This window comes from Mustelus asterias, unplaced genomic scaffold, assembly GCF_964213995.1.
Source record: "Mustelus asterias unplaced genomic scaffold, sMusAst1.hap1.1 HAP1_SCAFFOLD_184, whole genome shotgun sequence".
Lineage (NCBI taxonomy): Eukaryota > Metazoa > Chordata > Chondrichthyes > Carcharhiniformes > Triakidae > Mustelus > Mustelus asterias.
In genome coordinates this window covers 192458-219250 of record NW_027590182.1, presented here as the reverse complement: position 1 = coordinate 219250, position 26793 = coordinate 192458, and the positions used below count along the sequence as shown (strand labels likewise).

General features: G+C 45.6%; 2 protein-coding genes, 1 long non-coding RNA gene and 1 pseudogene across 3 annotated transcripts in view; 1 reads left to right on the top strand and 3 right to left on the bottom strand.

Moving 5' to 3' along the window:
• Window positions 1-9681, bottom strand: part of LOC144485284 (uncharacterized) — a 283279-nt gene extending 273598 nt beyond the window's left edge. The window contains exons 1-2 of the mRNA XM_078203491.1: window positions 9639-9681; window positions 8979-9082 (exon numbers count right to left, since the gene is read on the bottom strand). The gene's annotated coding sequence lies outside the window, so the exon portion shown is untranslated. The remainder of the gene's footprint in view (window positions 1-8978; window positions 9083-9638) is intronic.
• LOC144485283 (uncharacterized) overlaps window positions 1-17231 on the bottom strand; it is a 64624-nt pseudogene extending 47393 nt beyond the window's left edge.
• Window positions 1-24807, top strand: part of LOC144485280 (uncharacterized) — a 67023-nt gene extending 42216 nt beyond the window's left edge. Inside the window, exon 6 of the mRNA XM_078203488.1 lies at window positions 24735-24807. Coding sequence (XP_078059614.1) covers window positions 24735-24807 — 73 coding nt within the window. The remainder of the gene's footprint in view (window positions 1-24734) is intronic.
• The window catches only part of LOC144485303 (uncharacterized), a 461444-nt gene that overhangs the window by 424595 nt on the left and 10056 nt on the right, over window positions 1-26793 (bottom strand). The gene's annotated exons all lie outside the window — the stretch shown is intronic.

Genomic DNA, 26793 nt, shown 5'->3' with positions numbered 1-26793 from the left:
GTGAGTGGGAGTTCTGTTCACAAACAGGGCATATAAAGACACAGACTCAATTTACAGAATAATGGTTGGAATGCGAGTCTTGACAGGTAATCAAGTCTTAAAGGTACAGACAATGTGAGTGGAGAGAGAGTTAAGCACAGGTTAAAGAGATGTGTATTGTCTCCAGACAGGACAGTTAGTGAGATTTTGCAAGCCCAGGCAAGTCATGGGGGTTACAGAAAGTGTGATATGAACCCAAGATCCCAGTTGAGGCCGTCCTCCTGTGTGGAACTTGGCTATCAGTCTCTGCTCAGCGACTCTGCGTTGTCGTGTGTCGCAAAGGCCGCCTTGGAGAACGCTTACCCGAAGATCAGAGGCTGCTGAAGTGTTCCCCAAATGTTCACACCAGGCAAGAGTGTTCTCTTCCTGTTGGGGAACACTTCAGTGGTCACAGGCATTCGGCCTCTGATCTTCGGGTAAGCATTCTCCAAGGCGGCCTTCGCGACACACGACAACGCAGAGTCGCTGAGCAGAGACTGATAGCCAAGTTCCGCACACATGAGACAGCCTCAACTGGGATCTTGGGGGTTACAGATAGTGTGATATGAACCCATGACTTGCCTGGACTCGCATTCCAACCATTATTTTGTAAATTGAGTTTGTGTCTTTATATGCCCTGTTTGTGAACATAACTCCCACTCACCTGATGAAGGAGCAACGCTTCAAAAGCTAGTGGCTTGTGCTACCAAATAAACCTGCTGGACTTTAACCTGGTGTTGTGAGACTTCTTACTGTAACTGAAGCATAATATCTTTACTTCCATGTTCAATTTCTCTCATAATAAAGGATTGCATTCCATTTGTAAGAACTTTGATTTATTTGAATGAAGGTTTATGGGGGTTCTCTTGTTTGCAATAACCTCCCTAATCGTAAATCACACCAGGTTCCAGCGACTTAACCATATGGCAAGAAATAATGCTTTAAATGGTGAAATCAGAAAGTTTGTTAACCATTAAAAATGTAACAAGTCAGAGAGATGAAAAGCAAAGTGTCGATTAACAATTATTACAGAAACCTTAACTTTAACAATTGAACAGACTTCTCTCCATCCCTCTCAGACCAGGACATGAAGTGACGGCTCCGAAAACGTGGATAACTTGTAAAACCAACAGCTCTCAACGTCTCTCTGTAAACATCTCTCCCTCCACCTCTCTCTACCAAATTGGCTTCTCAAGATCACTTTTTTATACTTTAAAAATGTCAAAAGACCATCTTAGCCAATTCCCATAAATCTTCAATTATAAACTAAAATAGACACGAGTTTTCGGGCAATTTAAAAACAAATCAACTGTCTGTTGAAAGGGTTAACTTTTCTACAGAACCTAAAGGGGTGGGGACTGAGCAGCAAAAACTTGACACTTTACACAAGTTTAAAAAACTTCCCTAACAAAACAAACTTGATTTTAAACTTCACCCATTAATTTTTTTTGTTATATTCATCAACCAAATTATTTTAATTTGATCAGTTATTGTTAGGGATGGGTAACTTGTGTTCTTTATAAACTGGTTCACTCATTTTGTTAATTTGACATGGGCTCGGAGAATCAGAACCCAGACTTTATCATCCTTATCCTTTTTCTCCTTTTGCCACTGCTCCCTCTGTTTTGTGGGAGGGTCGTGGGGATTCCAATCAGACCGAATCAAATTATCATAAAAGTAAAATACTGCGGATGCTGGAATCTGAAATGAAAACAGAAAATGCTGGAAGATCTCAGCAGGTCTGGCAGCATCTTTGGAGAGAGAATAGAGTCAATGTTTTGAGTCTGGATGAGCTTCTTACAAAGTGTCATCCAGAATCAAAACATTGTTTCTATTCTCTAATCATTTCATCTATAAGCTTCTTGTTCTTAGTTTCCAAATGGCAGGTAAGAGACCTGTCCGGTCCCCACTCGAGCTCTGATTTTTCACTGGCCATGCTTGGATAGGATTATAACTGTTAGAATCTAGTCTCAGAGGTCTGCTTTTTAATCCAGTGTTACTTGGGAGTCGACCATCACGTCACCAAATATCGGGTCACAAGTCCCTCACAGTTCTTATCACAAATTGATGATAGGTTAAGCAATGGTTCAGAACGCTTTTTAACTTCTTAACCAACTACCTTCCACTGTTTGTTGATTGGTCAGACCCCCTTTTTACAGATTCAGGAATCTCAGCCGCTGAACACCAGCCGGTCCTGGAATAAGTTTAATTCTAATTCATTGTGAATAAATATTCTCACCAGGTCCTCTGTTGGGGCCCTGCTAAGCAGCTTTAATGGTCCGTGATTGCAGAAACTGAGCAGTCACAGGAATGTGGTCAAGATAGTCCAGTCCTATAATGCCTCACATTCAATCTGCAGTCCTTCAATTATAACAGAATATGTGGCTGTATGTAGCTGCCTCGGCCATGGTCAACCCCAACACTGCCTTCCTGAACTGCTACAATGCTTGAGGTGTAGGTACATCCACAGTGCCATGAGGGAGGGAGAATGTAGGTGGATACCAGATTGATATATTCCATTCAACCACACCCAAGGTGAGTTATTCCAATTCCTTTATTGTCCAGGACAATATCTTCACAATATCTTTAAAACAGAAATTAAACATTCCCATTTGATTTCAGGTTTTAACATATTCTGTTAGTTTGTTCTTTATTGTCGATGTCAGGCTGGGGTTGTTCCTCTTGGAGCAAAGGAGGTTGAGGGGAGATTTGATAGAGGTGGACAAGATTCTGACAGGTTTAGATAAGGTGGACAAAGAAAAGCTGTTCCCATTAGCTGACGGGACAAGGACGAGGGGGACACAGATTTATGGTTTTGGGTCAGAGAGGAAGGGGGGATGTGAGGAAGAATATTTTGATGCAGCGAATGGTAATGACCTGGAACTTGCTGCCTACGAGGGTGGAGGAAGTGGAGACAATAAACAATTACAAAGGAAATTGGATGGACATTTGGGAGGTTTCAAACAGAAATGCTGACTAAATATCTCTGAACTTCCTAACACCCGGTCACTCTGTGATCCTTGTGAAATTTGAAACCATGTATTCGCAACAAGACTCAAAGAGAATCAGCCCACTGGAGGCAAAGTCATGAGACCAGCCAGTCCAGCAGAAAGAAACCCTCCGACCCTCCCCATTGACCAACTGTGAGAATGAACAAAATGCAGTCCTGGATGTAATTGAGAGCAGAAACAATAACAGCAGAATCCAACCCCTGGAATCACTCGTGAACTTGTTGGTGTCTCAGCAGGTGGGATGAAACTCTGAAACCCTTCCCACACTGAGAGCAGGTGAACGGCCTCTCCCCAGTGTGAACTCGCTGGTGTCTCTGCAGGCTGGACAACTGAGTGAATCCCTTCCCACACTAAGAGCAGGTGAATGACCTCTCCCCTGTGTGAATGCGCTGGTGTCTCCGCAGGCTGGATAACTGACTGAACCCCTTCCCACACTGAGAGCAGGTGAATGGCCTCTCCCCAGTGTGAATGCGCTGGTGTCGCTGCAGGTCAGATAATTGACTGAACCCCTTCCCACACTGAGAGCAGTTGAATGGCCTCTCCCCAGTGTGAACTCGCTGGTGTCTCCGCAGGACGGATAAATCAATGAATCCTTTCCCACACTGAGAGCAGGTGAACGGTCTCTCCCCAGTGTGAACTCGCTGGTGTATCCGCAGGGTGGATAACCGAGTGAATCCCTCCCCACACTGACAGCAGGTGAACGGCCTCTCCCCAGAGTGAACTCGCTGGTGTCTCCGCAGGGTGGATAAATCAATGAATCCTTTCCCACACTGAGAGCAGGTGAACGGTCTCTCTCCAGTATGAACTCGCTGGTGTATCCGCAGGGTGGATAACCGAGTGAATCCCTTCCCACACTGACAGCAGGTGAACGGCCTCTCCCCAGTGTGAACTCGCTGGTGTGTCTGCAGGGTGGATAAATCAGTGAATCCCTTCCCACACTGAGGGCAGGTGAATGGCCTCTCCCCAGTGTGAACTCGCTGGTGTCTCTGCAGGTTGGATAACCGAGTGAATCCCTTCTCACACTGAGAGCAGGTGAATGGTCTCTCCCCAGTATGAACTCGCTGGTGTCTCTGCAGGCTGGATAACTGAGTGAATCCCTTCCCACACTGACAGCAGGTGAAGGGCCCCTCCCCAGTGTGAATTCGCTGGTGTGTCTGCAGGTGGGATGGTTGACTGAATCCCTTCCCACACTGAGAGCAAGTAAATGGTCTCTCCCCCGTGTGGCTGCGCCAATGAGCTTCCAGCTCAGATGGGTATTTGTATCTCTTCCCACAGTCCCCACATTTCCATGGTTTCTCCATGGTGCAGGTGTCTTTTCCTCTCTCTTCAGTTGAAGACTCGCCCACACACAGAACAGTCTCCCCCCGCTGTGAATGGTGATATTTATTCAGGCTGTGTAACTGGTTCAAGCTCAGTGCACTGGAACACTCTCACTCCAGTGTGGCAGCGTGTTGGCTCTTTTCCAGTCACACTGATGTTTGAAATCTTTTCAAGTCATCAGACCGGACAACCATTTCTCCTTGATTCAAAGGCCGATGATATTCAGGTCCCAAGGAATGTGACTCTGTCAGATCGAGATGTGACGTTTGAGATTTCGGCCTGTGATTCCTCTTTCAGTATCCTGTAAAACAAGTTTACAGAGATCATCAGTGTCAGTGCAGGATAGAAATTCAGAACACACAATTCTAGTTTCTATGGAACATTCTTTCCTCTCTCCAGACTCGAAACATTGGCTCTATTCTCTCTCTATCTGGGGGATAGTGTGGGAAATGATGCTGCGATAGATCAGCCAATTCTCAATGAATGGTTGAGGCAGTTCGATGGGCTGAATGGCCAACTGCAGCTCCTGTTTCTTATGATTTGTGTGTGGTGGACAGGAAGCAGTGAGCATGGATCTGTCAATCAGCCTCAATCAGCACCTTCAGGAGAATTGGGAGGGTGAATATTAGATACAGCAGAGTGAGAATGGAGGGAGAGTGTGTGGGATGGAGATTCACAGCTTTGGGGATGAGAGAGGAATCATAGAATTCTTACATCTTATCAACCATCCCTGAGCCTTCACAATGAATCTCTCTTCTCAGGACATTCTGTCTGTGCTGCTCGCAGTCTCACAAAGCAGCTGCCTGTGTGTTGATACAAGGGGCCCTGCGAGGCAAGTTTAATGCTTCATGACTGTGTCTTTAATGACTGAATAACTATAGGAATATGGTCAAGTCAGCTAAACCACATGATGCTTTATATTTCGGTTAGTAACTGTTGATTTTGTTAACATAGCACGTCAGAGGATGACCTGGGTCCTGCCCCCTCCTCCCACCCACTCCTCCCACCGATCAGAGGATGACCTGGGTCCCGCCCCCTCCTCCCACCCACTCCTCCCACCGATCAGAGGATGACCTGGGTCCCGCCCCCTCCTCCCACCCACTCCTCCCACCGATCAGAGGATGACCTGGGTCCCGCCCCCTCCTCCCACCACTCCCCCCCCCCCCCCCCCCCCGATCAGAGGATGACCTGGGTCCCGCCCCCTCCTCCCACCAGCCCCCCCGATCAGAGGATGACCTGGGTTATTTTTCTGTAACATCAGAACCACTTGCGGGACACAAGGGTTTCTCCTTGTGCACAAGTCATTAAAAGCCCCACATTGGATTATGCCTGGTGTCCAGTGCTGTTTGTACTCAAGTCGACTAAGAGTGCCTAAAGTTGCCGGTACCCAGGATCTCTGACAACTCTCCCTAACCGGACCTTGATTATCCAAAGGTTGATCAGAATCCTCTCCAGTAACTTACCCGCCACTGTTGTCAGGTTCACCAGCCTGTAATTACCAGGCTTCTCTTTGCAGCCCTTCTTAAACAGCGGAACAACATGAGCCACACTCTCGTCTTCCAGAACTTCCAGAACTAGTCATCGCGGAAGAGACTGATTCCTATTGGCTGATTCAGGCAGGTCTCCATTGTGATGTCACAATGCGGAAGTTGTCCAATGAGCTTCAGAGTGAAACTTCCTCCTCTGGGCAACATAAGAACACAAGAACATAAGAAATAGGAGCAGGAGTAGGCCATCTGGCCCTTCGAGCCTGCCCCGTCATTCAACAAGATCATGGCTGATCTGAAGCGAATCAGTTCCACTTACCCGCCTGCTCCCCATATCCCCTAATTCCCTTATCGATCAGAACATCTGGGAGGAAATCAATGTTTCCCCCTTTCCATTTCTTTTCTCATTCTGGGGGAAATTGGGGACGTGCAGCAACTGAAGGGAATGAAGTGAATTCGGTCTGTACATTCCACACATTGTTACTCCAGTAATGTAGACATTTATCTGTCTGGCAGCCTGCATGGAGATTTCCAGCTCTCTGTGCCCAGGACAGGAAGCAGTGAGCGTGGATCTGTCAATCAGCCTCAATCAGCACCTTCAGGAGAATTGGGAGGGTGAATATTAGATACAGCAGAGTGAGAATGGAGGGAGAGTGTGTGGGATGGAGATTCACAGCTTTTGGGGAATGAGAGAGGAAAGAATGTTCCAGAGAAACTAGAACTGTCTGTTCTGAATTTCTATCCTGTGCTGACATTGATGAATTTTGTAAATTCCTTTTGCAGGATATCAGAAGGTGAAGATTTAAAGACAAATATCAAACCAAACTTCACATCAAAATCTAACATAGTCACTCAGTTCATTGGGACCTGAATATCATCGACCTTTGAATCTAGAATGGAAATGTTTCTCTGCTCTGTCTGCTTCAGGAGATTTTAAACAGCAGTGTGACTGGAAAAGCACCGAGACACACACACACTGAAACATGCACACACCTGAGTGACTGTGGAAAGAACTTTAACCAGTTAAACAGCCTGAAAATACATTGCAGCAGAGAGACTGCACCCATGTTATGTTGTAACTGAACTGATTGTCAAGCCTGGAGAGTCACAAGGACACCCACACCATGGAGAAATTGTGTAAATGTGGGGACTGTGGGAAAGGATTCAGGTTCCCATCTGCACTGGAAACTCACCCCCCCCCCCGCCAGGGTGAATGAATCTCTGAATCCCTTCCCACACTGTGAGCAGGTGACTAGCCTCTCCTCAGTGTGAATTCGCTGGTGTCTCAGCAGATTCGATGAATGATTGGTTCCCTTCCCACAAGTGCAGCATATGAACGGTCTCTCCCCGGTGTGACTGCGTCGATGAGATTCCACCTCAGATGGGGCTCTGAATCCCTTCCCACAGTCTCCACATTTCCATGGTTTCTCCATGGTGTCTGAGTCCTTGTGTCTCTCCACAATCAGTGCGCTGGAACACTCTGATACGGGTGTGAGAATCTCAGTGCTTTTCCACTCACACTGATGTTAAAAAGGCTGATGATTTTCACGTCCTTATGAATCAAGTGACTCTTTTGAGATTTCCATTTTCAAAACCTCTCCTTCCAATAAAATCATCACTGTCAGCACATGATAGAAATTCAAAACAGACAATTGTAGTTTCTATGGAACATTCTTTAAATCTCCACCCACGCCCCTCACACATACACTCTCTCTCTCATTCCATTTAGCATTCTGCAGCACGGTAGCACAGTGGTTAGCACTGCTGCCTCACAGTGCCAGGGACCCGGGTTCGACTTCCGGCTTGGGTCACTGTCTGTGTGGAGTTTGCACGTTCTCCCCGTGTCTGCATGAGTTTCCTCCCTCATTCTGAAAGACGTGCTGGTTCGGTGCATTGACCCGAACAGGTGCCGGAGTGTGACAACTAGGGGAATTTCACACTAACTTCATTGCAGTGTTAATATAAGCCTTACTTGTGACTATTAAATAAACTTTAAACTTTAATATACAACACCACCCAATTCTCCTGAAGGTGCTAATTAATGCTGATCGACACTCACCATTTCATGTTCCTGACAGATCATAAGAAATAGTTAGAAATTCAGCCCACCAAGCTGTTCAATTGAATTTTTAAAATTCATTTATGGGACATGGATGTTGCTGGCTGGCCAGCATTTATTACCCATCCCTAGTTGCCCTTGGAGGGCAGTTGAAAGTCAACCACATTGTTCTGGCTTTGGAGTCACATGTCGGCCAGACCAGTTAAGGATGGCAGATTTCATTCCCTAAAGGACATTTGTGAACCAGATAGGTTTTTCCGACAATTGACAAGGGTTTCATGGTCATCAGTAATTTCTTAATTCCAGATATTTTTAATTGAATTCAAATTCCACCAGCTGTTGTGGGGTGGGATTGTCGGTGCAGACTCGATGGGCTGAATGGCCTCCTTCTGTACTGTAGGATTTCTATGATTCTATGACAGGATTCAAACCCGGGTCCCCAGAACATTCGCTGAGTTTCTGAATGAATAGTCCAGCAATAATACCACAAGGCCATCGTCTCCCCATCAAGATCATGGCTGATCTGATTGTGATCTGAACTCCACTTTTCTTCCTGTCACCCTTGACTCCCTTTTCAATCAAAAATCTCTGTGTTTTGAGTATATTCAATGATGCAGCTTCCACTGCTCTCTGGGGAAGAGAATTGCAAAGACTAACGGCCCTCTGAGGGAAGACATTTCTCCTCCTCACCATCAGAAATGGGGGACCCTTTATTTTGACAATCTGCCGACTAATTCTAGAATCCCCAACATTGGAAACATCCTCTCTTCATCTACACTAATCACTACCTCACAATCTGATGTCAATACAATGATCACCTCTAAACTCCAGTCAGTACAGGCCCAAACTTATCTCACAAAACAACGCCTTCATCCCAGGTATTAGCCTGCAGATCCTTCTCTGAACCGACAATGACAGAGAGGTGATCAGGGAGGGCAGAGGTGAAACAAAGCAATGGATGGACATGGATTCAGATCCACAGTAATGGAGTCACACCAGCCCCAGAGACGTGGAACCAGAGTACAGATAACAGAGCACAGCAGGAAAATTCAAAATTATAGGTAAATGTTCAACAATACTCACCTCTGAAACAATTTCAGTGTTTTCTAATTTGAAACCTGCGGCTGGAAAGATGTCAGAAGCACTGGAATCAGAGAAGAATTGCAATCTTCAAATATTCTAACTCCCTGCAAAAGGAGATTACAAGAGTCATGTGTTAATTGTGGCTTGAAATTAAGAGATACACATTTTTTGGGGGTTTGAGATTGCTTGAAAATCCTCTTCTTCGAACCAAGGAGATTCCAAAATCACAGAATTTCTGCAGTGCAGAAGGAGGCCTTTTAGGCCATTGAGTCTGCACCAAGTTTCTAACAGCACCTTTACTCAGACCCTATCCCTGTAACCTGATGTACGTACATCACTAATCCTCCCCTTTCCTTCCCCCTCATCTTGGGACACAAAGGGACAATTTAGCACTATCGATCAACCTAACCTGCACATCTTTGGAATGTGGGAGGAAACCAGAGCACCCAGAGGAAACCCACATGGACAGAGGGAGAATGTGCAAACTCCATACAGACAATCACCCGAGGCTGGAATTGAACCGGGTCTCTGGCGCTATGAGACAGAAGTGCTAACCACTGTGTCACCTCCAACAGTCATTTGTCAGTCCTGAATATAAATCCATAACATTCTCCCCTCCTGTTTTCTAGCATAAGATTACTTAAGATGGAATATACTTACATTGGAAGCAATTCAGACAATGTTCACTCGCTGATTTTGGGCATGAAGGGGTCTGTTTTATGAGGAAAGGTTAGGCAGGGTGCATCTATGCTCATTGGATTTTAAATAAATGAGATGTGATCTTACTGAAACATATGAGATTCTGAAGGTGCTTGACAGAGTCAACGCTGAAAGGGTTTACCCCTCAACAGGGAATCTGGAACTGCGAGAACAATTTAAAAATAAGTTTCTAAGACAGAGATGAGGAGAAATTGCTTCTCTCAGAAGTTCAGTAAGCTGTGAAACTCTCTCCCTCATTGAACAGTAGAGGCCGGCTCATTGAGTATATTCAAAGGTGTGTTATATACCATTTTACCGACCAGGGAGTGATGAGATAGAGAGGTTGGGGCTGGAGGAAAATTGAGTTAAGTCATGTGTTTACTGAATGGCGGAGCAGCCTCGATGGGTCTAGATGCCCCCTCCTGCTCCTAATTTTGATCATGTTTTTATTCTGTTATTCCAATGGCCGCACATTCCCCCTGCAGCACCTTCCCCCGGGAAAGGCAGCATCCATTAACCCGGCCTGTCAGTCAATGACTCAAACATTGTCTCTCCTGGTCACCCAAATCCTGAAGCTCCGCCCACTGGCCGCGCATGCGCTCTGCTCCCCGCTAAACAAAAATGGCGGCTACGGCACTGGGCCTGATCCTCGGATAAAATCCCCGGAGCTGCAAACCCGGGACCAGAAGGCTCTAATTCAGGCCTTGCGGCCTGCAGCAGATGTTTGTGAAGCCTCTGCTCCCTGCCCACCCTGGCTCCCGGTTCCATTCCTCCCTCCGCCCCACCGATTCTCACCCCTTGAAATAAGCGTCCCCAGCACTCGCAGGGCTCCGAGCAAAGTGGCACTGCGCATGCCCCAGATACAGCGCTGCGCCTGCGCACTGGACTCCTGTGGAGTGAATAGGGCACTTTCACACCCGCAGTGAATGCTGGGTAATAACCGCCATTGAAACCTCATACAGTTAATTCAAAATAACATTGTTAGCATTTGAGGTAAATTAATGAATTATTGAGAATTGGTACATTGCTGTGCTCCATTTCTCAAAGTTCTGCTGCAGGACCATGTAATGTTTCAAAGCTTTTACACCGTTTCCCTCTCACTCCTCCCTTTATGGTGCTGATTCTGGCTGGGTTCAATCGCACAGTCACTGGTTCTTCTCTCTGTCCCTGATACTGAATATTCACTCTTTTAGAGAATGATACAGCATAAATAGAAATCATTTGGCCCATTATGTCTCTGCTGGCTCTCTGGAAGATCTATCCAATTAATTCCACAGCCCAGCTGGTAGAGTCAGAACAATGCGAGAGGGTCGTGGGGATTCCAATCAGACCGAATCATTTTCTCATAAAAGTGAAATACTGTGGATGCTGGAATCTGAAAAACCCCCCAGAAAATGCTGGAAAATCTCAGCGGGTCTGATAGCATCTGTGGAGAGAGAATAGAGCCAATATTTCGAGTCTAGATGTCCCTTCATAAGAGCTCTTACGAAGTGTCATTCAGACTTGAAACGTTGGCTCTATTCTCTAATTATTTTATCAATATGTTTCTTCTTTTTAGTTTCCAAATGGCAGGTAAGAGACCTGTCCGGTCCCCACTTGAGCTCTGATTTTTCACTGACCATGCTTGGGTAGGATTATAACCATTAGAATCGACTCTCAGAGGTCTGCTTTTCAGTCCAGTGCTACTTGGAGTATACCGTCACCTCACCGACTATTGGGTCACAAGTCCCTCACAGTTCTCATCACAAATTTATGATAAAATAATTTAAACAATGCCTGAGAACGCTTCTTCACTTCTTAACCGACTACCTACCGTGGTTTGTTGATTGGTCAGACTCTCTTTTTACAAATTCGGGTATATCAGCTGCTGAACACCAGCCAGTGTTCTGGAATAAGTTTAATTCTAACTCATTCTGAGTAAATATTCTCACCACGTCCTCTATCGGGGCCCTGCTAAGCAGCTTTAATGGTCCGTGATTGCAGAAACTGAGCAGTCACAGGAATGTGGTCAAGATAGTCCAGTCCCATAATGCCTCACATTCAATCTGCAGTCCTTCAATTATAACAGAATATGTGGCTGTATGGATCTGCCTCAGCCATGGTCAACCCCAACACTGCCTTCTTGAACTACTACAATGCCTGAGGTGTAAGTACACCCACAGTGCTGTTAGGGAGGGTTTTCCAGCTACACATTCCAGACTGTCACTAGTTTGTTCTTTATTGTCAATGTCAGGCTGGGGTTCTCCATGGAGCAAAGGAGGTTGAGGGGGAGATTTGATATAGGTGGACAAAATTCTGACAGGTTGAGATAAGTTGGACAAAGAAAAGCTGTTCCCATTAGCTGACGGGACAAGGACGAGGGGGACACAGATTTATGGTTTTGGGTCAGAGATGCAGGGGGGGGGGGATGTGAGGAAGAATATTTTGATGCAGCGAATGGTAATGTTCTGGAACTCGCTGCCTACGAGCGTGGAGGAAGTGGAAACAACAAACTATTGCAAAGGAAATTCGATTGGCATTTAGGCGGTGCTTCAAATAGAAATGCTGACTGAACATGTCTTAACTTCCTAACACCCTGTCACTCTGTGATCCGTGTGAAATTTGAAACCAGGTATTCGCAACAAGACTCAGCCCACTGGAGGCAAAGTCATGAGACCGGCCAGTCCAGCAGAAAGAAACCCTCCGACCCTCCCCATTGACCAACTGTGAGAATGAACAAAATGCAGTCCTGGATGTAATTGAAAGCAGAAACAATGTCAGCAGAATCCAACCTCTGGAATCACTTGTGAATTGGTTGGTGTCTCAGCAGGGCGGATGAAGTTCTGAAACTCTTCCCACACTGAGAGCAGGTGAATGGTCTCTGCCCAGTGTGAACTCGCTGGTGTCTCAGCAGGGTGGATGACTGAGTGAATCCCTTCCCACACTGAGAGCAGGTGAATGGTCTCTGCCCAGTGTGAACTCGCTGGTGTCTCCTCAGGGTGGATGACTGAGTGAACCCCTTTCCACACTGAGAGCAGGTGAACGGCCTCTCCCCAGTGTGAACTTGCTGATGTGTCTGCAGGTGGGATAATTGAGTGAATCCCTTTAGACACTGAGAGCAACTGAACAGCTTCTCCCCAGTGTGAACTCGTTGGTGTCTCCGCAGGGCGGATGACTGAGTGAATCGTCCCCACACTGAGAGCAGGTGAACAGTCTCTCCCCAGTGTGAACTCGCTGGTGTTTTCGTAAGTGGGATGTCTGAGTGAATCTCTTCCCACACTGAGAGCAGGTGAACAGTCTCTCGCCAGAATGAACTTGCTGATGTGTCTGCAGGCTGGATAACCGAGTGAATCCCTCCCCACAGTGAGAGCAGGTGAAAGGCCTCTCCCCAGTGTGAACTTGCTGGTGTGTCCGCAGATTCGATAACTGACTGAATCCCTTGCCACAGACACAGCAAGTGAATGGTCTCTCCCCAGTGTGACTGCGCCGATGAGCTTCCAGCTGAGATGGGGATATGAATCCCTTCCCACAGTCCCCACATTTCCACGGTTTCTCCATGGTGCGGGTGTCCTTGTGACTCTCCAGGTTAAACAATCAGCTAAATCTCACAAAGAACACGGGTACAGTCTCCCCGCTGTGAATGCTGCGATGTATTTTCAGACAGTGTAACTGGTTAAAGCTCTTACCACTCTCAGTGCACTGGAATGCTCTCAGTCGGGTGTATCAGTGCCTTGGTGCTTTTCCAGTCACACAAATGATTAAAGTTTTTGAAGCAGACAGAACAGGAAAATATTTCTCCTTCGAGAATCAAAGATCGATATATTCAGATCCCGATGAATTGAGTGAGGATGTCAGATATTGATGTGACATTAGGTTTGAGATTTCTGTCTGTAAATCCTCCCCTTCCAATATCCTGTAAAAGGAGTTTACAGAAGTGATCAGTGTCAGTACAGGATAGAAATTCAGAACAATTCTAGTTCCTCTGGAACATTCTTTCCTCTCTCATTCTCCAAAAGCTGTGAATCTCCATCCCACTCACTCTCCCTCCATTCTCACTCTGCTGTATCTAATATTCACCCTCCCAATTCTCCTGAAGGTGCTGATTGAGGCTGATTGACAGATCCATGCTCACTGCTTCCTGTTCTGGACACACACAGCTGGAAATCTCCATGCAGGCTGCAGCCTAACAGAAATATGGCTACATTCCTCGACTAAAAATGTTTTAAATGGATTGTTTCAGTGAGTGAAGATACAGGGGGTTGTGACTGATGATGATATTGAACTTGCTGCCAACGTGGGTGATCATAGAGTTTTACAGCATGGAAAGAGGCCCTTCGGCCCATCGTGTTTGTGCTGGCCATCAAGGACTGTTCTATTCCAATCCCATTTTCCACTCTGTGTGCGTAACCTTGTACGCTATGGCATTTCAAAAGCTTAACTAAATTCTTCTTAAATGTTGTGAAGGTTCCCACCTCTACTACTCTTTCAGGCACTGAGTTCCAGATTCTCACCACCCTCTGGGTCAAAAGATTTCTCCTCACTTCTCCTATAAACCTCCTGCTCCTGAAATTAAATCCATGCCCCTGGTTATTGACCCCTCAACTAAAGAGAAAAGTTCCTTCCTGTCCCCCCTATCTGTGCCCCTCAAAATGTTATACACCTCAATCAGGTCCCCCTCACCCTTCCCTGCTCCAAGAAAAAGAATGCCAGCCTATCCAGCCTCTCCTCATAGCTGAAACACTCCAGCCCAGCCAACACCCTGGGGAATTTCCTCTGCACCTTCCCAAGTGCAATTACATCCTTCCTATAGTGTGGCGACCAGAACTGCACACAGTACTCCAGCTGTGGCCTATCCAGTGTTTTATACAGCTCCATCATAACCTCCCTGCCCTTATATTCAATGATGTGAAGATGCCGGCGTTGGACTGGGGTAAACACAGTAAGAGTTTTAACAACACCAGGTTAAAGTCCAACAGGTTTATTTGGTAGCAAATGCCATTAGCTTTCAGAGTGCTGCTCCTTCGTCAGATGGAGTGGATATCTGCTCTCAAACAGGGCATACAGAGGCACAAAATCAAGTTACAGAATACTGATTAGAATGTGAATCTCTACAGCCATATATTCAATGCCTTGGTTAATAAAGGCAAGTATTCCATGTGACTTCTGAACCACCTTATGTAACTGTCCTAATGTCTTCAGAGATCTATGGACATGCACACCAAGGTCCCTCTGATCCTCTGTACTTCCTAGGATCTGACCATTCATTGTGCATTCCGTTACCTTGCTCGTCCTCCAAAAATTACCTAAACTTTTCAGGGTTGAATTCCACTTGCCACTGTTCTGCCCATCTAACTAAAGTTTTAAGGTTTATTTACTAGTGTCACAAGTAGGCTTACATTAACACTGCAGTGAAGTTACTGTGAAAATCCCTGAGTCTTTGTGCCCTGTTTGTGAACAGAACTCCCACTCACCTGATGAAGGAGCAGCACTCCAAAAGCAAGTGGCTTTTGCTGCCAAATAAACTTGTTGGACTTTAACCTGGTGTTGTGAGACTTCTTACTGTGTTTACCCCACTCCAACGTCAGCATCTCCACATCATAACTGAAGCATAACATCCTCTTTCCTATGTTCAATTTCCCTCGTAATAAAGGATAGCATTCCATTTGTAAAAACATTGATTTATTTAAACGAAGATTTATAAGGTTCACTTGTTTACAATAACCTCCCTAATCATAAATCACACCAGGTTCCAGTGACTTAACCAAATGGCAAGAAAGAACACTTTAAATGGTGAATTCGGGAAGTTTATTAACGATTAAAAATGTAACAAGAGAGAAGGATAAAAAAAGCAAAGAATCTATTAACAGTAAAAGGAGAAAGCTTAACTTGAACAATTGAACAGACTTTTCTCCATCTTTCTCAGACCAGGACAAAAAGTGACCGCTCTGAAAACATGGATAACTTGTAAAATCAACAGCTTTCAACACCTCTCTGAAGGGCACAGTGGTTAGCACTGCCGCCTCACAGCGCCTGGGACCCGGCTTGGGTCACTGTCTGTGCAGAATCGGCATATTCTCCCCCAGTCTGTGTGGATTTCTCCCACAGACCGAACGACTTGCTGGTTAGGTACATTGAGCATGCTAAATTCTCCCTCAGTTTACCCGAACAGGCGCCAGAGTGTGGTGACTGGGGGCTTTTCAGAGTAACTTCATTGCAGTGTGAATGTGTGACATGAATAAATAAACTTTAAAAAGCCTTAAACTTTTAAAAACTTCGCTCAAATTGGTTTCTTGAATCCCCTTTTTTATACTTTCAAAATGTAGAAAGCCCAGCTCAGCCAATTGTTGGGAATTAGCCAATTGGTCTATAACTTGTCAATAATGAAACTGGTTTGGTTTTTAGCTAGTTACACACATTGTCTGAATTTTAAGACAATTCTTTCTCTCAAACGATATCTCTTAGCTTGGGGTAGCCTGAGTGTCGACCAATAATTGGTTAACATCAGTCATTCAATGTTGAGACATCTTGAACAGGAGACGATTCATTCCCTCCAGTCAAGGTTAAGAAAGTATTAAAGTTTATTTATTAGTGTCACCAGTAGGCTTACGTTAACACTGCAATGAAGTTACTGTGAAAATCCCTTAGTTGCCACACTCTGGCGTCTGATCGGTTACACTGATTGAGAATTTAGCATGGCTAATGCACCTAACCAGCACGTCTTTCGGACTGTGGGAGGAAACTGGAGCACCCGGAGGAAACCCACGCAGACACGGGGAGAACGTGCTGACTCCACATAGTCACCCAAGCCGGGAATCGAGTCCAGGTCACTGGCACTGTGACGCAGCAGTGCTAACCATTGTGGCACCGTGCCACGCTAACAAGTCTTGTTATCTGTTTTTTTCTATTCTGTTGCTGCCAGAAGGTAACATTTTATAATTCCCACAGAATTTTAAACATTCTTTATATCTTTATAATTCTAAACGTTATAAACTTTTGTGTTCAAATTTACATTTCCAGCCTAACAACTGTATTAATGAATCATTTATTCTTCAATTGTCTCTCAATTCAGGCTGTCCATTTAACTAATCTCCTGCTTTACAATTGTGGGAACTTCATTCCACAAATAAGGTAGTCAAATGTGTTGTTAAAAGCAGGATGTTCTTTATATAAATAAATAACAAAGTTTAAAAATCATTGGCAAACAAAAGGAAACAGGAGCATTGGAACCAGCCTGGACTTGCAGACTGAAACCCCGCCTAAAGCCCGCATTTGCTCTGAAGGGAGAGAGGTTGAGAAGAACACTCTGGAACACTTCTCCTCTCCTTAAATTTCAATCCCCCATCAGGACAGAAATACAACAAAGTAATGTCTTTAACAATACGGAAGTCTGTCAGGAGCTTTGTGGTTTCATTGCGACCTGTACAATACCACTGGTAAATCTTGTAATGGTGTTTCTGGAATGGGAGGTGAAGAGGGAGTTTGAGAATCTGTACATGAACATTCCTCTTCCACTCCCACAGCAGAGTCAACTGGCAAAGGTGGACCCATTTCCTGGTGATCTGTGCTTCCAACCATTTTCAATGCACATTTACAACGACCCCTCAAAGGCCACATTTAGTCTGGACCATGGCCTATCAGGCCACTCCCAAGGATGAAGTGGGAATGTACCCAGTGTGTTGTGCCTGATTCAATCGACAAACAGTTTATTGAGTTACGCCAGCGAGGAGAAGCCACAGGGGCTGACCATGTGCAACTCCACCCAACAAAGAATATCATCAATTCTTATCCAGTTACTCAGCCCATCCCGGCTGGACACAATCCAATCAGAATGGTGATAGATTACATACATTATAGGTTCAATAAAATTAGTATCTGGGCATTATGGAGCTTTGTGATCATCTCATGGACAGGTGCCCCCATCATGATACTTTCCAGACCCCCCTTGGGGGGGTCTTTCTTGGGCTTTCTTTGTACAAAGACTCCCTTAGTTAGAAATGGGGTGGATTAAAAGTTCTCAAATGGACGTCAGCACCCTTCCTTTGTTTTAATCTAATGACCACATGGTCTGGGAACATTTCTATTTAATAATCTCTCTTTTTAAACTCTTTTCTTCAGTATCCAATTCCAGAATTTTCCCTTTCTTTGTGTTACTTGCGTCAGGAATAAATCTTTGGACCTGACAGGAAGTTTAACCCAAGATCAATCCAACACAGGATTGGTCAGAATCATTTCACATGTGTCAAATTTTAAATAACCATTACAAATTAAAACTCTCATTCTCTCATGAGTGAGTTTTATCCGGATTAAAATTCCCACATGTTCAGTAAAATATCCTGGAATCCTATCTCTGGCCAGTAAACATGGCTCCAGGTTCATAACTTCTGAACAAAAAAAGTTTTATTGATCACACTTCCTTTGTTAAAAATCTGTTTGATTTAAATCACAGACAGAAAACCTCAAAGCTTGAAGCATTCAACACACAAATATCATCCATACACAAACAGAGAAACTTAGCATGTGCTTTACAACAACAGTAACTAAAATTAATTACTTAAGCATTCTTGTGATCCTGTTTGTAAACTTCCAAAAACTCAATGCCCCGGCCGATGAAGGCAAGCATGCCGTATGCCTTCTTGATTATCTTCTCCACCTCATTGCCACTTTCAATAACCTGTGCACCTGTACACCCAGATCCCTCTGCCTATGAATACTCTGAAGGGTTCTCCATTTACTGTATATTTCCCATCTGTATTAGACCTTCCAAAATGCATTACCTCACATTTGTCCAGATTAAACTTCATCTGCCATCTCTCCGCCCAAGTCTCCAACTGATCTATATCCTGCTGTATCCTTTGCCAGTCCCCATCGCTATCCGCAATTCCACCAACCTTTGTGTCATCCACAAACTTACCAATCAAACCAGTTACATTTTCCTCCAAATCATTTATATATATTACAAACAGCAAAAGTCCCAGCACTGATCCCTGAGGAATGTCACTTGTCACAGCCCTCCATTCAGAAATGTACCTTTGCACTGCCAACCTCTGTTTTCTTCTGACTAAATATCTCTAAACGTCCTAACACCCTGTCACTCTGTGATCCTTGTGACATTTGAAACCAGGTATTCGCAAAAAGACACAAATAGGATCAGCCCACTGGAGGCTGAGACCAGCCAGTCCAGCACAAAGAAACCCTCTGACCCTTCCCATTGACCAACTGTGAGAATGAACAAAATGCAGTCCTGGATGCAACTGACAGCAGAAACAATAACAGCAGAATCCAACCACTGTCATCACTCGTGAACTTGTTGATGTCTCAGCAGCCGGGATGAAACGCTGAAACCCTTCCCACACACAGAGCAGGTGAATGGCCTCTCCCCAGTGTGAACTTGCTCGTGTCTCCGCAGGTCGGATGACCGAGTGAATCCCTTTCCACACTGAGAGCAGGTGAATGGTTTCTCTACAGTGTGAATTCGCTGGTGTGTCTGCAAGTTGGATAACTGAGTGAATCCCTTCTCACACTGAGAGCAGGTGAACGGCCTCTCCCCAGTGTGAACTCGCTGGTGTGTCAGCAGGCTGGATAACTGAGGGAATCCCTTCCCACACTGAGAGCAGGTGAATGGCCACTCCCCAGTGTGAACTCGCTGGTGTGTCAGCAGGCTGGATAACTGAGTGAATCCCTTCCCACACTGGGAGCAGGTGAATGGCCTCTCCCCAGTGTGAACTCGCTGGTGTGCCCGCAGGTTGGATACCCGAGTGAATCCCTTCCCACACTGAGAGCAGGTGAATGGTCTCTCCCCAGTGTGAACTTGCTGGTGTGTCTGCAGAAGGGATAACCGAGTGAATCCCTTCCCACACTGAGAGCAGGTGAATGGTCTTTCCCCAGTGTGAACTTGCTGGTGTGTCTGCAGAAGGGATAACCGAGTGAATCCCTTCCCACACTGAGAGCAGGTGAATGACCTCTCTCCAGTGTGAACTCGCTGGTGTCTCTGCAGGTTGGATAACTGAGTGAACCCCTTCCCACAGTGAGAGCAGGTAAATGGTTTCTCCCCAGTGTGAACTCGCTGGTGTCTCTGCAGGTCGGATAACTGAATGAATCCCTTCCCACATTGAGAGCAGGTGAATGGTCTCTCCCCAGTGTGAACTCGCTGGTGTGACTGCAGGTCGGATAACTGAATGAATCCCTTCCCACATTGAGAGCAGGTGAATGGTCTCTCCCCGGTGTGGATGCGCCGATGAGCTTCCAGCTCTGATGGGGCTCTGTATCCCTTTCCACAGTCCACACATTTCCATGGTTTCTCCATGGTGCAGGTGTCCTTGCCTCTCTCTTGGGTGGACAATTCGTTGAAACTTCGTCCACACACAGAACAAGATTACAGTCTCTACCCGCTGTGAATGGTGTGATATTTATTCAGACTGTGTAACTGGTTAAAGCTCTTTAGTCAGTGCATTGGAACACTCTCACTCAAGTGTGGCAGTGTGTCGATGCTTTTTCACTCACACTGACATTTCAAATCTTTTCAAATCGACAGACTGGGACAATCATTTCTCCTTCTGGATTCAAAGTCCGATGATATTGAGGTCCCAAGGAATATGACTCTGTCAGATCGAGACGTGACGTTTGAGATTTCAGCCTGTGATTCCTTTTTCAATATCCTGTAAAATGAGTTTCCAAAAGTCATCAGTTCAGTACAGGATAGAAATTCAGAACAGACAATTTTTATGGAACATTCTTTCCTCTCTCATTCCCCAAAAGCTGTAAATCTCCATCCCACACACTCTCTCCCCATTCTCAGCAGGTCTGGCAGCATCTGTATGGAGAGAAAAGAACTGATGTTTCAGAGCTTTGACAAAGGGTCATCTAGACAAGAAACATCAGCTCTTTTCTCTCCTTACAGATGCTGCCAGACCTGCTGAGATTTTCCAGCATTTTCTCTCTTGGTTTCAGATTCCAGCATCCGCAGTAATTTCCTTTTATAAGGCTGCAGATACCTCCTCCCAAGTAACATGCGTGTGCCCAAGACATCATCACTTGTTTCCCTTATTTCTTTCGCACCCATGGTGCTCTCCGCAGTAAACACAGAGGAGAAGTATTCATTAAAAATCTCACCCATCTCCTGTAGCTCCACACACAGATGGCCATACTGATTTTTAAGGGGATCTATTCTCTCTCTGGCCACCCTTTTACTCTTAATATAGCTATAGAACATCTTGGAATTTTCTTTAATCTTACCTGCCAGATCCATATCATACCCTCATTTTGTCCTCCTGATTTCCCTCTTCAGTATTTTCTTATACTTTTTATAGTCAGAGTGATTCATTTGTCCCCGATTCCTAAACCCAATGTATGCTTCCTTCTTTTACCTGACCAGAGCCTCAATGTCCCTTGTCTGCCAGAGATCCCTAAATTTACCATTCTTTCCCTGCATCTTAACAGGAATATACTGCCCCTGGACTCTTGATATCACACTTTTAAAACCTCCCATTTGCCAGTCATTCCTTTCCCTTCAAACAAATTCACCTAATCGACATCTGCTCGATCCTGCCTAATGCCCACAAAAGTGGCCCTGCTCCAGTTTAGGGCCTTGACCTGTGGACCTGTCCTATCTTTTTCAAGAACTATTTTGAAACTATTGGTGCTCCCAATACTGACACTTCAGTCACTTGCTCCACCTCATTTCTTAACTGTCTAATAGAAAGTGAGTCCAGGAATTGATAATGAAAAATAAGGAGCTGGGAGATGAATTGAACAAGTATTTTGCCTCGGTGTTCACAATAGAGGATACAGTTAAAACTCAGAAACAGCTGGAAATCAGAATTGCAATTAATTAATAATAATGAATAATAAAATACAGTGTAGGAGGAGGCCATTCAGCCCATCGAGCCTGCACCGACAACAATCCCATCCAGGCCCTATCCACATATTTACCTGTTAATTCCCCGATACCAAGTGGCAATTTATCATGGCCAATCTGTCTAACCGGCACATCTTTGGACTGTGGAAGGAAACCTGAACACCCGGAGGAAACCCACACAGACACGGGGAGAATGTAGAAACTCTGCACAGACAGCGACCTGAGGCTGGAATTGAACCCGGGTCCCTGGCGCTGTTAGGCAGCTGCACTAACCACTGTGCCACCGGGCCACATGTCAGTGCCATCGCCCGACTCCAGCCCAGTCTCAGCTCATCTGGAACCCTCACCCATTCCATTGTGACATCACACCCTCACCCATTCCATTGTGACATCACACCCTCACCCATTCCATTGTGACGTCACACTCTCACCCATTCCATTGTGACGTCACACCCTCACCCATTCCATTGTGACATCACACCCTCACCCATTCCATTGTGATGTCACACTCTCACCCATTCCATTGTGACGTCACATTCCCACCCATTCCATTGTGACGTCACACTCTCACCCATTCCATTGTGACGTCAGGGCTTCACTCTCCGATCACAATCCCTGCCGGCCTCCCACATGCAGCCTCAATGGCGGCAGTCAGCCCGGGTCTAACACTACAAGCTGCCGCTCCATTTGGTACAAAGCGGGGGAACCGGGAAGTTCATTTCCGGGGTTTGGGTTTGAACAACATGTTTACAAAGCCTCTCCACCCACCCGCCACATTTATCATTCCCCGCGCGCCGCCCTCTACCTCGTACTGATCTCGCTTCCAAGATAAAACCGGCCATCCGTCGCCATTACCCGCACTGCGCATGCTTCAGGTCCCGCCCCTCATTCACTCCGATTGGTTGGAGGACCAGCCGCTCCCGCTCGGTCCTCCAGTCCCGCCCCCTCTTCCTATTGGTCCGGAGCTGCCGTCAATCAGTCCCCGGGCATTGTGATGTGGAGCATGCGCACTGTCATTGCTGTCCTTGGCGCTTGTTTGTCCCGGAGAAGCGGAGTCAGCGTTAGGCGGTGGCTGGGAGGATTTGGAAACACTTTGTGGATCCGCAAACCCTTCAGAATCATTGTCAGCTCCCTGGTTTGCAGCTGCGGGGCTTCTCCCTCCCTCCCTCCCGGGAACAGGCCCAGGTTAACGGCCCCATCCTGGCTCAGCCACTGGAGGATGGTTCACATCAGAGGATGGGGGAGGGGGACAATAAATAAGAGGTTACACTTTGGCCTCAAATCAATGAGGACTCTGATCTCTGGGAAGGAAGGAAGGAAACCCTGGGAGGCGGGCGGGGAGGATTCACAAACACCCGCTGGAGGCCCCAACACCCCCAGTAAAAAGCTGCAGCTCCCGGGTTTGCAGCTTTTCCCCGGGAGGGAGTTGGGGGAGTTTTGTGGAGACCATTCCCGGCTGGTTCAGTTCGTGGTTCCTGGAGCTCAGAAACCCTGAGTTAGAATCCTGAACCCCACACTGGGTGGTTGTTTTATTAAATACTTTTATTTATTAATCATCTGTTGAAGAAAATATTAATTTGTTTTGAAAAATCATTTTATAGAATTTGTGAAAATACCCATTAAAATAGCAATTCTCCCAAAGTATTTCATAGAATCCCTACAGTGCTGAAGGAAGTTATTAGGCCAAGTCTGCACCGACAACAATCCCACAAAGGCCCTATTCCAGGAACCCCACATATGTCACCTGCTAATCCCTCTAACCGACTCATCCCAGGACACTAAGGGGCAATTTAGCATAGCCAATGCACCTAACTGGCACATCTTTGGATGATGGGAGGAAACCGGAGCATCTGGAGAAAACCCACGCAGACATGGGGAAAACGGGCAGACTCCACACGGAGAGTGACCCATATTGGGAATCGAACCCAGGTCCCTGGAGCTGTGAGGCAGCAGTGCTAACCACTGTGCCACCTGCATTGCTGATGAGAATTTTAATTCACTGACTTGGGAATTAATTCTCGGGAATAGTCATTCTGAAAATGACCATTAAAATGTGTTTTAATTTACCACATAATGCCAGATTTCAGTTCACATTTCAAAATTGAATTGAGAATGTCTGGGAGCAAATGGTAAAATGAGGTTTGAGACACCAGCTGCAATTATTTTCTGTGACTGATGATACCTTTGTGCCTGTGCAGGAGGTAATTCCCCTGATGCTGTGGCACAAATAAAATGGAGCCTTTCCTAGGAACAGGCCCATGTTAATGGTCACCGTGGTGTTTCATTGGTGAGCAGAGCACATGTGCCTATTGTGTTAACAACAGAGTCAGTGGGGCTGCACGTCCCCTGACTTGGAAGGAAAATAATTGACTCCTTGATTGTACTCTCAATCTGCACATGGTCTGGAGGACTGAATCCAGCTGGAGGGAGAGGGAGCTGGGCTCAGGGTGGAGATGGGGCAATGAGTTTGATTTCAGCTCAGGGACAAGAGAGAGTGTGTGGGATGGGGATCACAGCTCAAGATAAATGAGATGGAGAAATGTTTTGTGGAAACTGAAATTGTCAGTTCTGAAGTACTTTTTAAAACTCTTTTTGCAGGGAACTAGAAGAGGATTCACAGACATTCGATTCATCATGACCTGCTTTTGACAGTGATTGCTTATGATTGATTTTGACAGTGGAGGGAGAAATAGTTCCCTGTTTTGTCAGTGGAAGAAAATTTCAAAATTCAATGTGACAGAAAAAGAACTGAGACACACACACCCAAGTGAGAGTGCTCCAGTGAACTGACTGTGAATAGAGCTTTAACCAGTTACACAGCCTGAAAAACACCACACCATTCACAGTGGAGAGAAACCATACACATGGTCTGTATGTGGATGAGGCTTCAACTAATCATCCAACCTGGAGAGACAGAAGGACACCAGCACCATGGACAAACCGTGAAAATGTGAGGATTGTGGTAAAGGATTCAATTATCCATTCCGGTTGGAAACCCATTGACACGGTCACATTGGGGCTGGGAAAATGGAGAAACCATGGAAATGTGATGATTGTGGTAAAGAATTCAATTATCCATACTTGCTGGAAAACCATAGATACAGTCACATTGGAGAGAGGCCATTCATCTGTTCTGTGTGTGGGAAAGGATTCACTACCTCACCCCACCTGCTGTTACACCAGCGAATTCACACTGAGGATGAAAATTCTCCTTTTCTTTGCAGGGAAAGGATCGCTGGGTATAAATGTAAGGTGCTTCTCGCAACTATAACTGAGCCGTATTATGAACTCAACTGATTATCTTCAATTGATTCTGAGTGCAGCTATTGGCACACTCAGGATTGTTCAGCAAGTGCTGCCCAACCTGTAATCACAGTTAACATTGTATTTTTGGTTTTGTGAGTGTGGGCTGCTGAAAAAAATAACGACATATTATGAGAAATCGAGGAACATGCTGTTTTATTCTATCAGCCACTCACTGGGATGTACAGCCTTGTACCCGGCACTGCACTGGCAAAGATATTCATACCCAGTCTTGCTCATTTGTGTGGGAGGCTGAATGCCTTTCTGGTGCTGGCAGCTAATTAGTGGAAAGTATTACTCGTGTAAACACGACAGAGTTGCAGAATGAAACAGATTAGTGTTCCCTCTGTATTGTGCAGCCTTGTGATTGTGCTAAAGGCCATCACTTTCAGATCTGAAAAGTGCCTGGGTCAAGGTCAAATTACCCCAGAAAGGGACATTTTCTCTCAAATCTGAAGCAACAGGTGAAGCAAATCATTTCACACTGAAACACACCTTCAACGTTGCGGTAGTTTGGTCAGTTACACACTTGGTGGTCACGTGACTCTGGTTGCAGCATTCCTGAGCCTCATTGGAGGGATTCCTCACATGAGCCGAGTTTGAGGAGAGTATCTCTGGCCTCGAGTGATGCAGTCGCTGAATCTATTCCTGGAAAAAAACACATTTGGAATATTGTGATAATGCTGTCTGAATCCATCAGGACAATTTTGTATTCAAGTGGGGGGGGGGGGGGGGGGGGTGGGGTTAATGTTCACTGTTTTATATTCGGGTCTGGGGGGGATAATGTTCACTGTTTTATATTCGGGTCTGGGGGGGATAATGTTCACTGTTTTATATTTGGGTCTGGGGCAATAATGTTGCTTTATATTTGGGTCTGGGGGATAATGTTCACTGTTTTATATTCGGGTCTGGGGATGAATGTTCACTGTTTTATATTCAGTTCTGGAGGGAGAATGTTCACCGCTTTATATTTGGGTCTGGGGGATAATGTTCACTGTCTGGGGTTTGTTAGATAGCGATGAGGACCATCAGAGGATTCAGCAGGATATAGATCAGTTGGAGACTTGGGCGGAGAGATGGCAGATGGAGTTTAATCCGGACAAATGTGAGGTAATGCATTTTGGAAGGTCTAATACAGATAGGAAATATGCAGTAAATGGCAGAACCCATAGGAGTATTGATAGGCAAAGGGATCTGGGTGTACAGGTACACAGGTCACTGAAAGTGGAAATACAGGTGGAGAAGGTCATCAAGAAGACATACGACATGCTTGCCTTCATCGGCCAGGGTATTGAGTTTAAAAATTGGCAAGTCATGTTGCAGATTTATAGAACCTTAGTTAGGCCGCACTTAGAATATAGTGTTTAATTCTGGTCGCCACACTTCCAGAAGGATGTGGAGGCTTTGCAGAGGGTACAGAAAAGATTGACCAGGATGTTGCCTGGTATGGAGGACATTAGCTATGAGGAGAGGTTGGAAAAACTTGGTTTGTTCTCACTGGAGCGACGGAGGTTGAGGGGAGACCTGATAGAAGTCTACAAGATTATGAGAGGCATGGACAGAGTGGATAGTCAGAAGCTTTTTCCCAGAGTGGAAGTGTCAATTACTCAGGGGAATAGGTTTAAGGTGCGAGGGGTAAAGTTTAAAAGAGATGTACGAGGCAGACTTTTTACACAGAGAGTGGTGGGTGCCTGGAACTCATTGCTGGGGGAGGTAGTGGAAGCAGATACGGTAGTGACTTTTAAGGGGCGTCTTGAAAAGTACATGAATGAGATGGGAATAGAGGGATAGGGTCCCCAGAAGGGTAGGGGGTTTTAGTTCAGTCGGGCAGTATGGTCGGTGCAGGCTTGGAGGGCCGAAGGGTCTGTTCCTGTGCTGTAATTTTCTTTGTTCTTCGTACACAGGCTAATTTATTTTTCTAGGGGTGAGTGTGCCTGAAAGGTATGCAACTGGAAAACATTTTCCATTCACCTGCTGCAT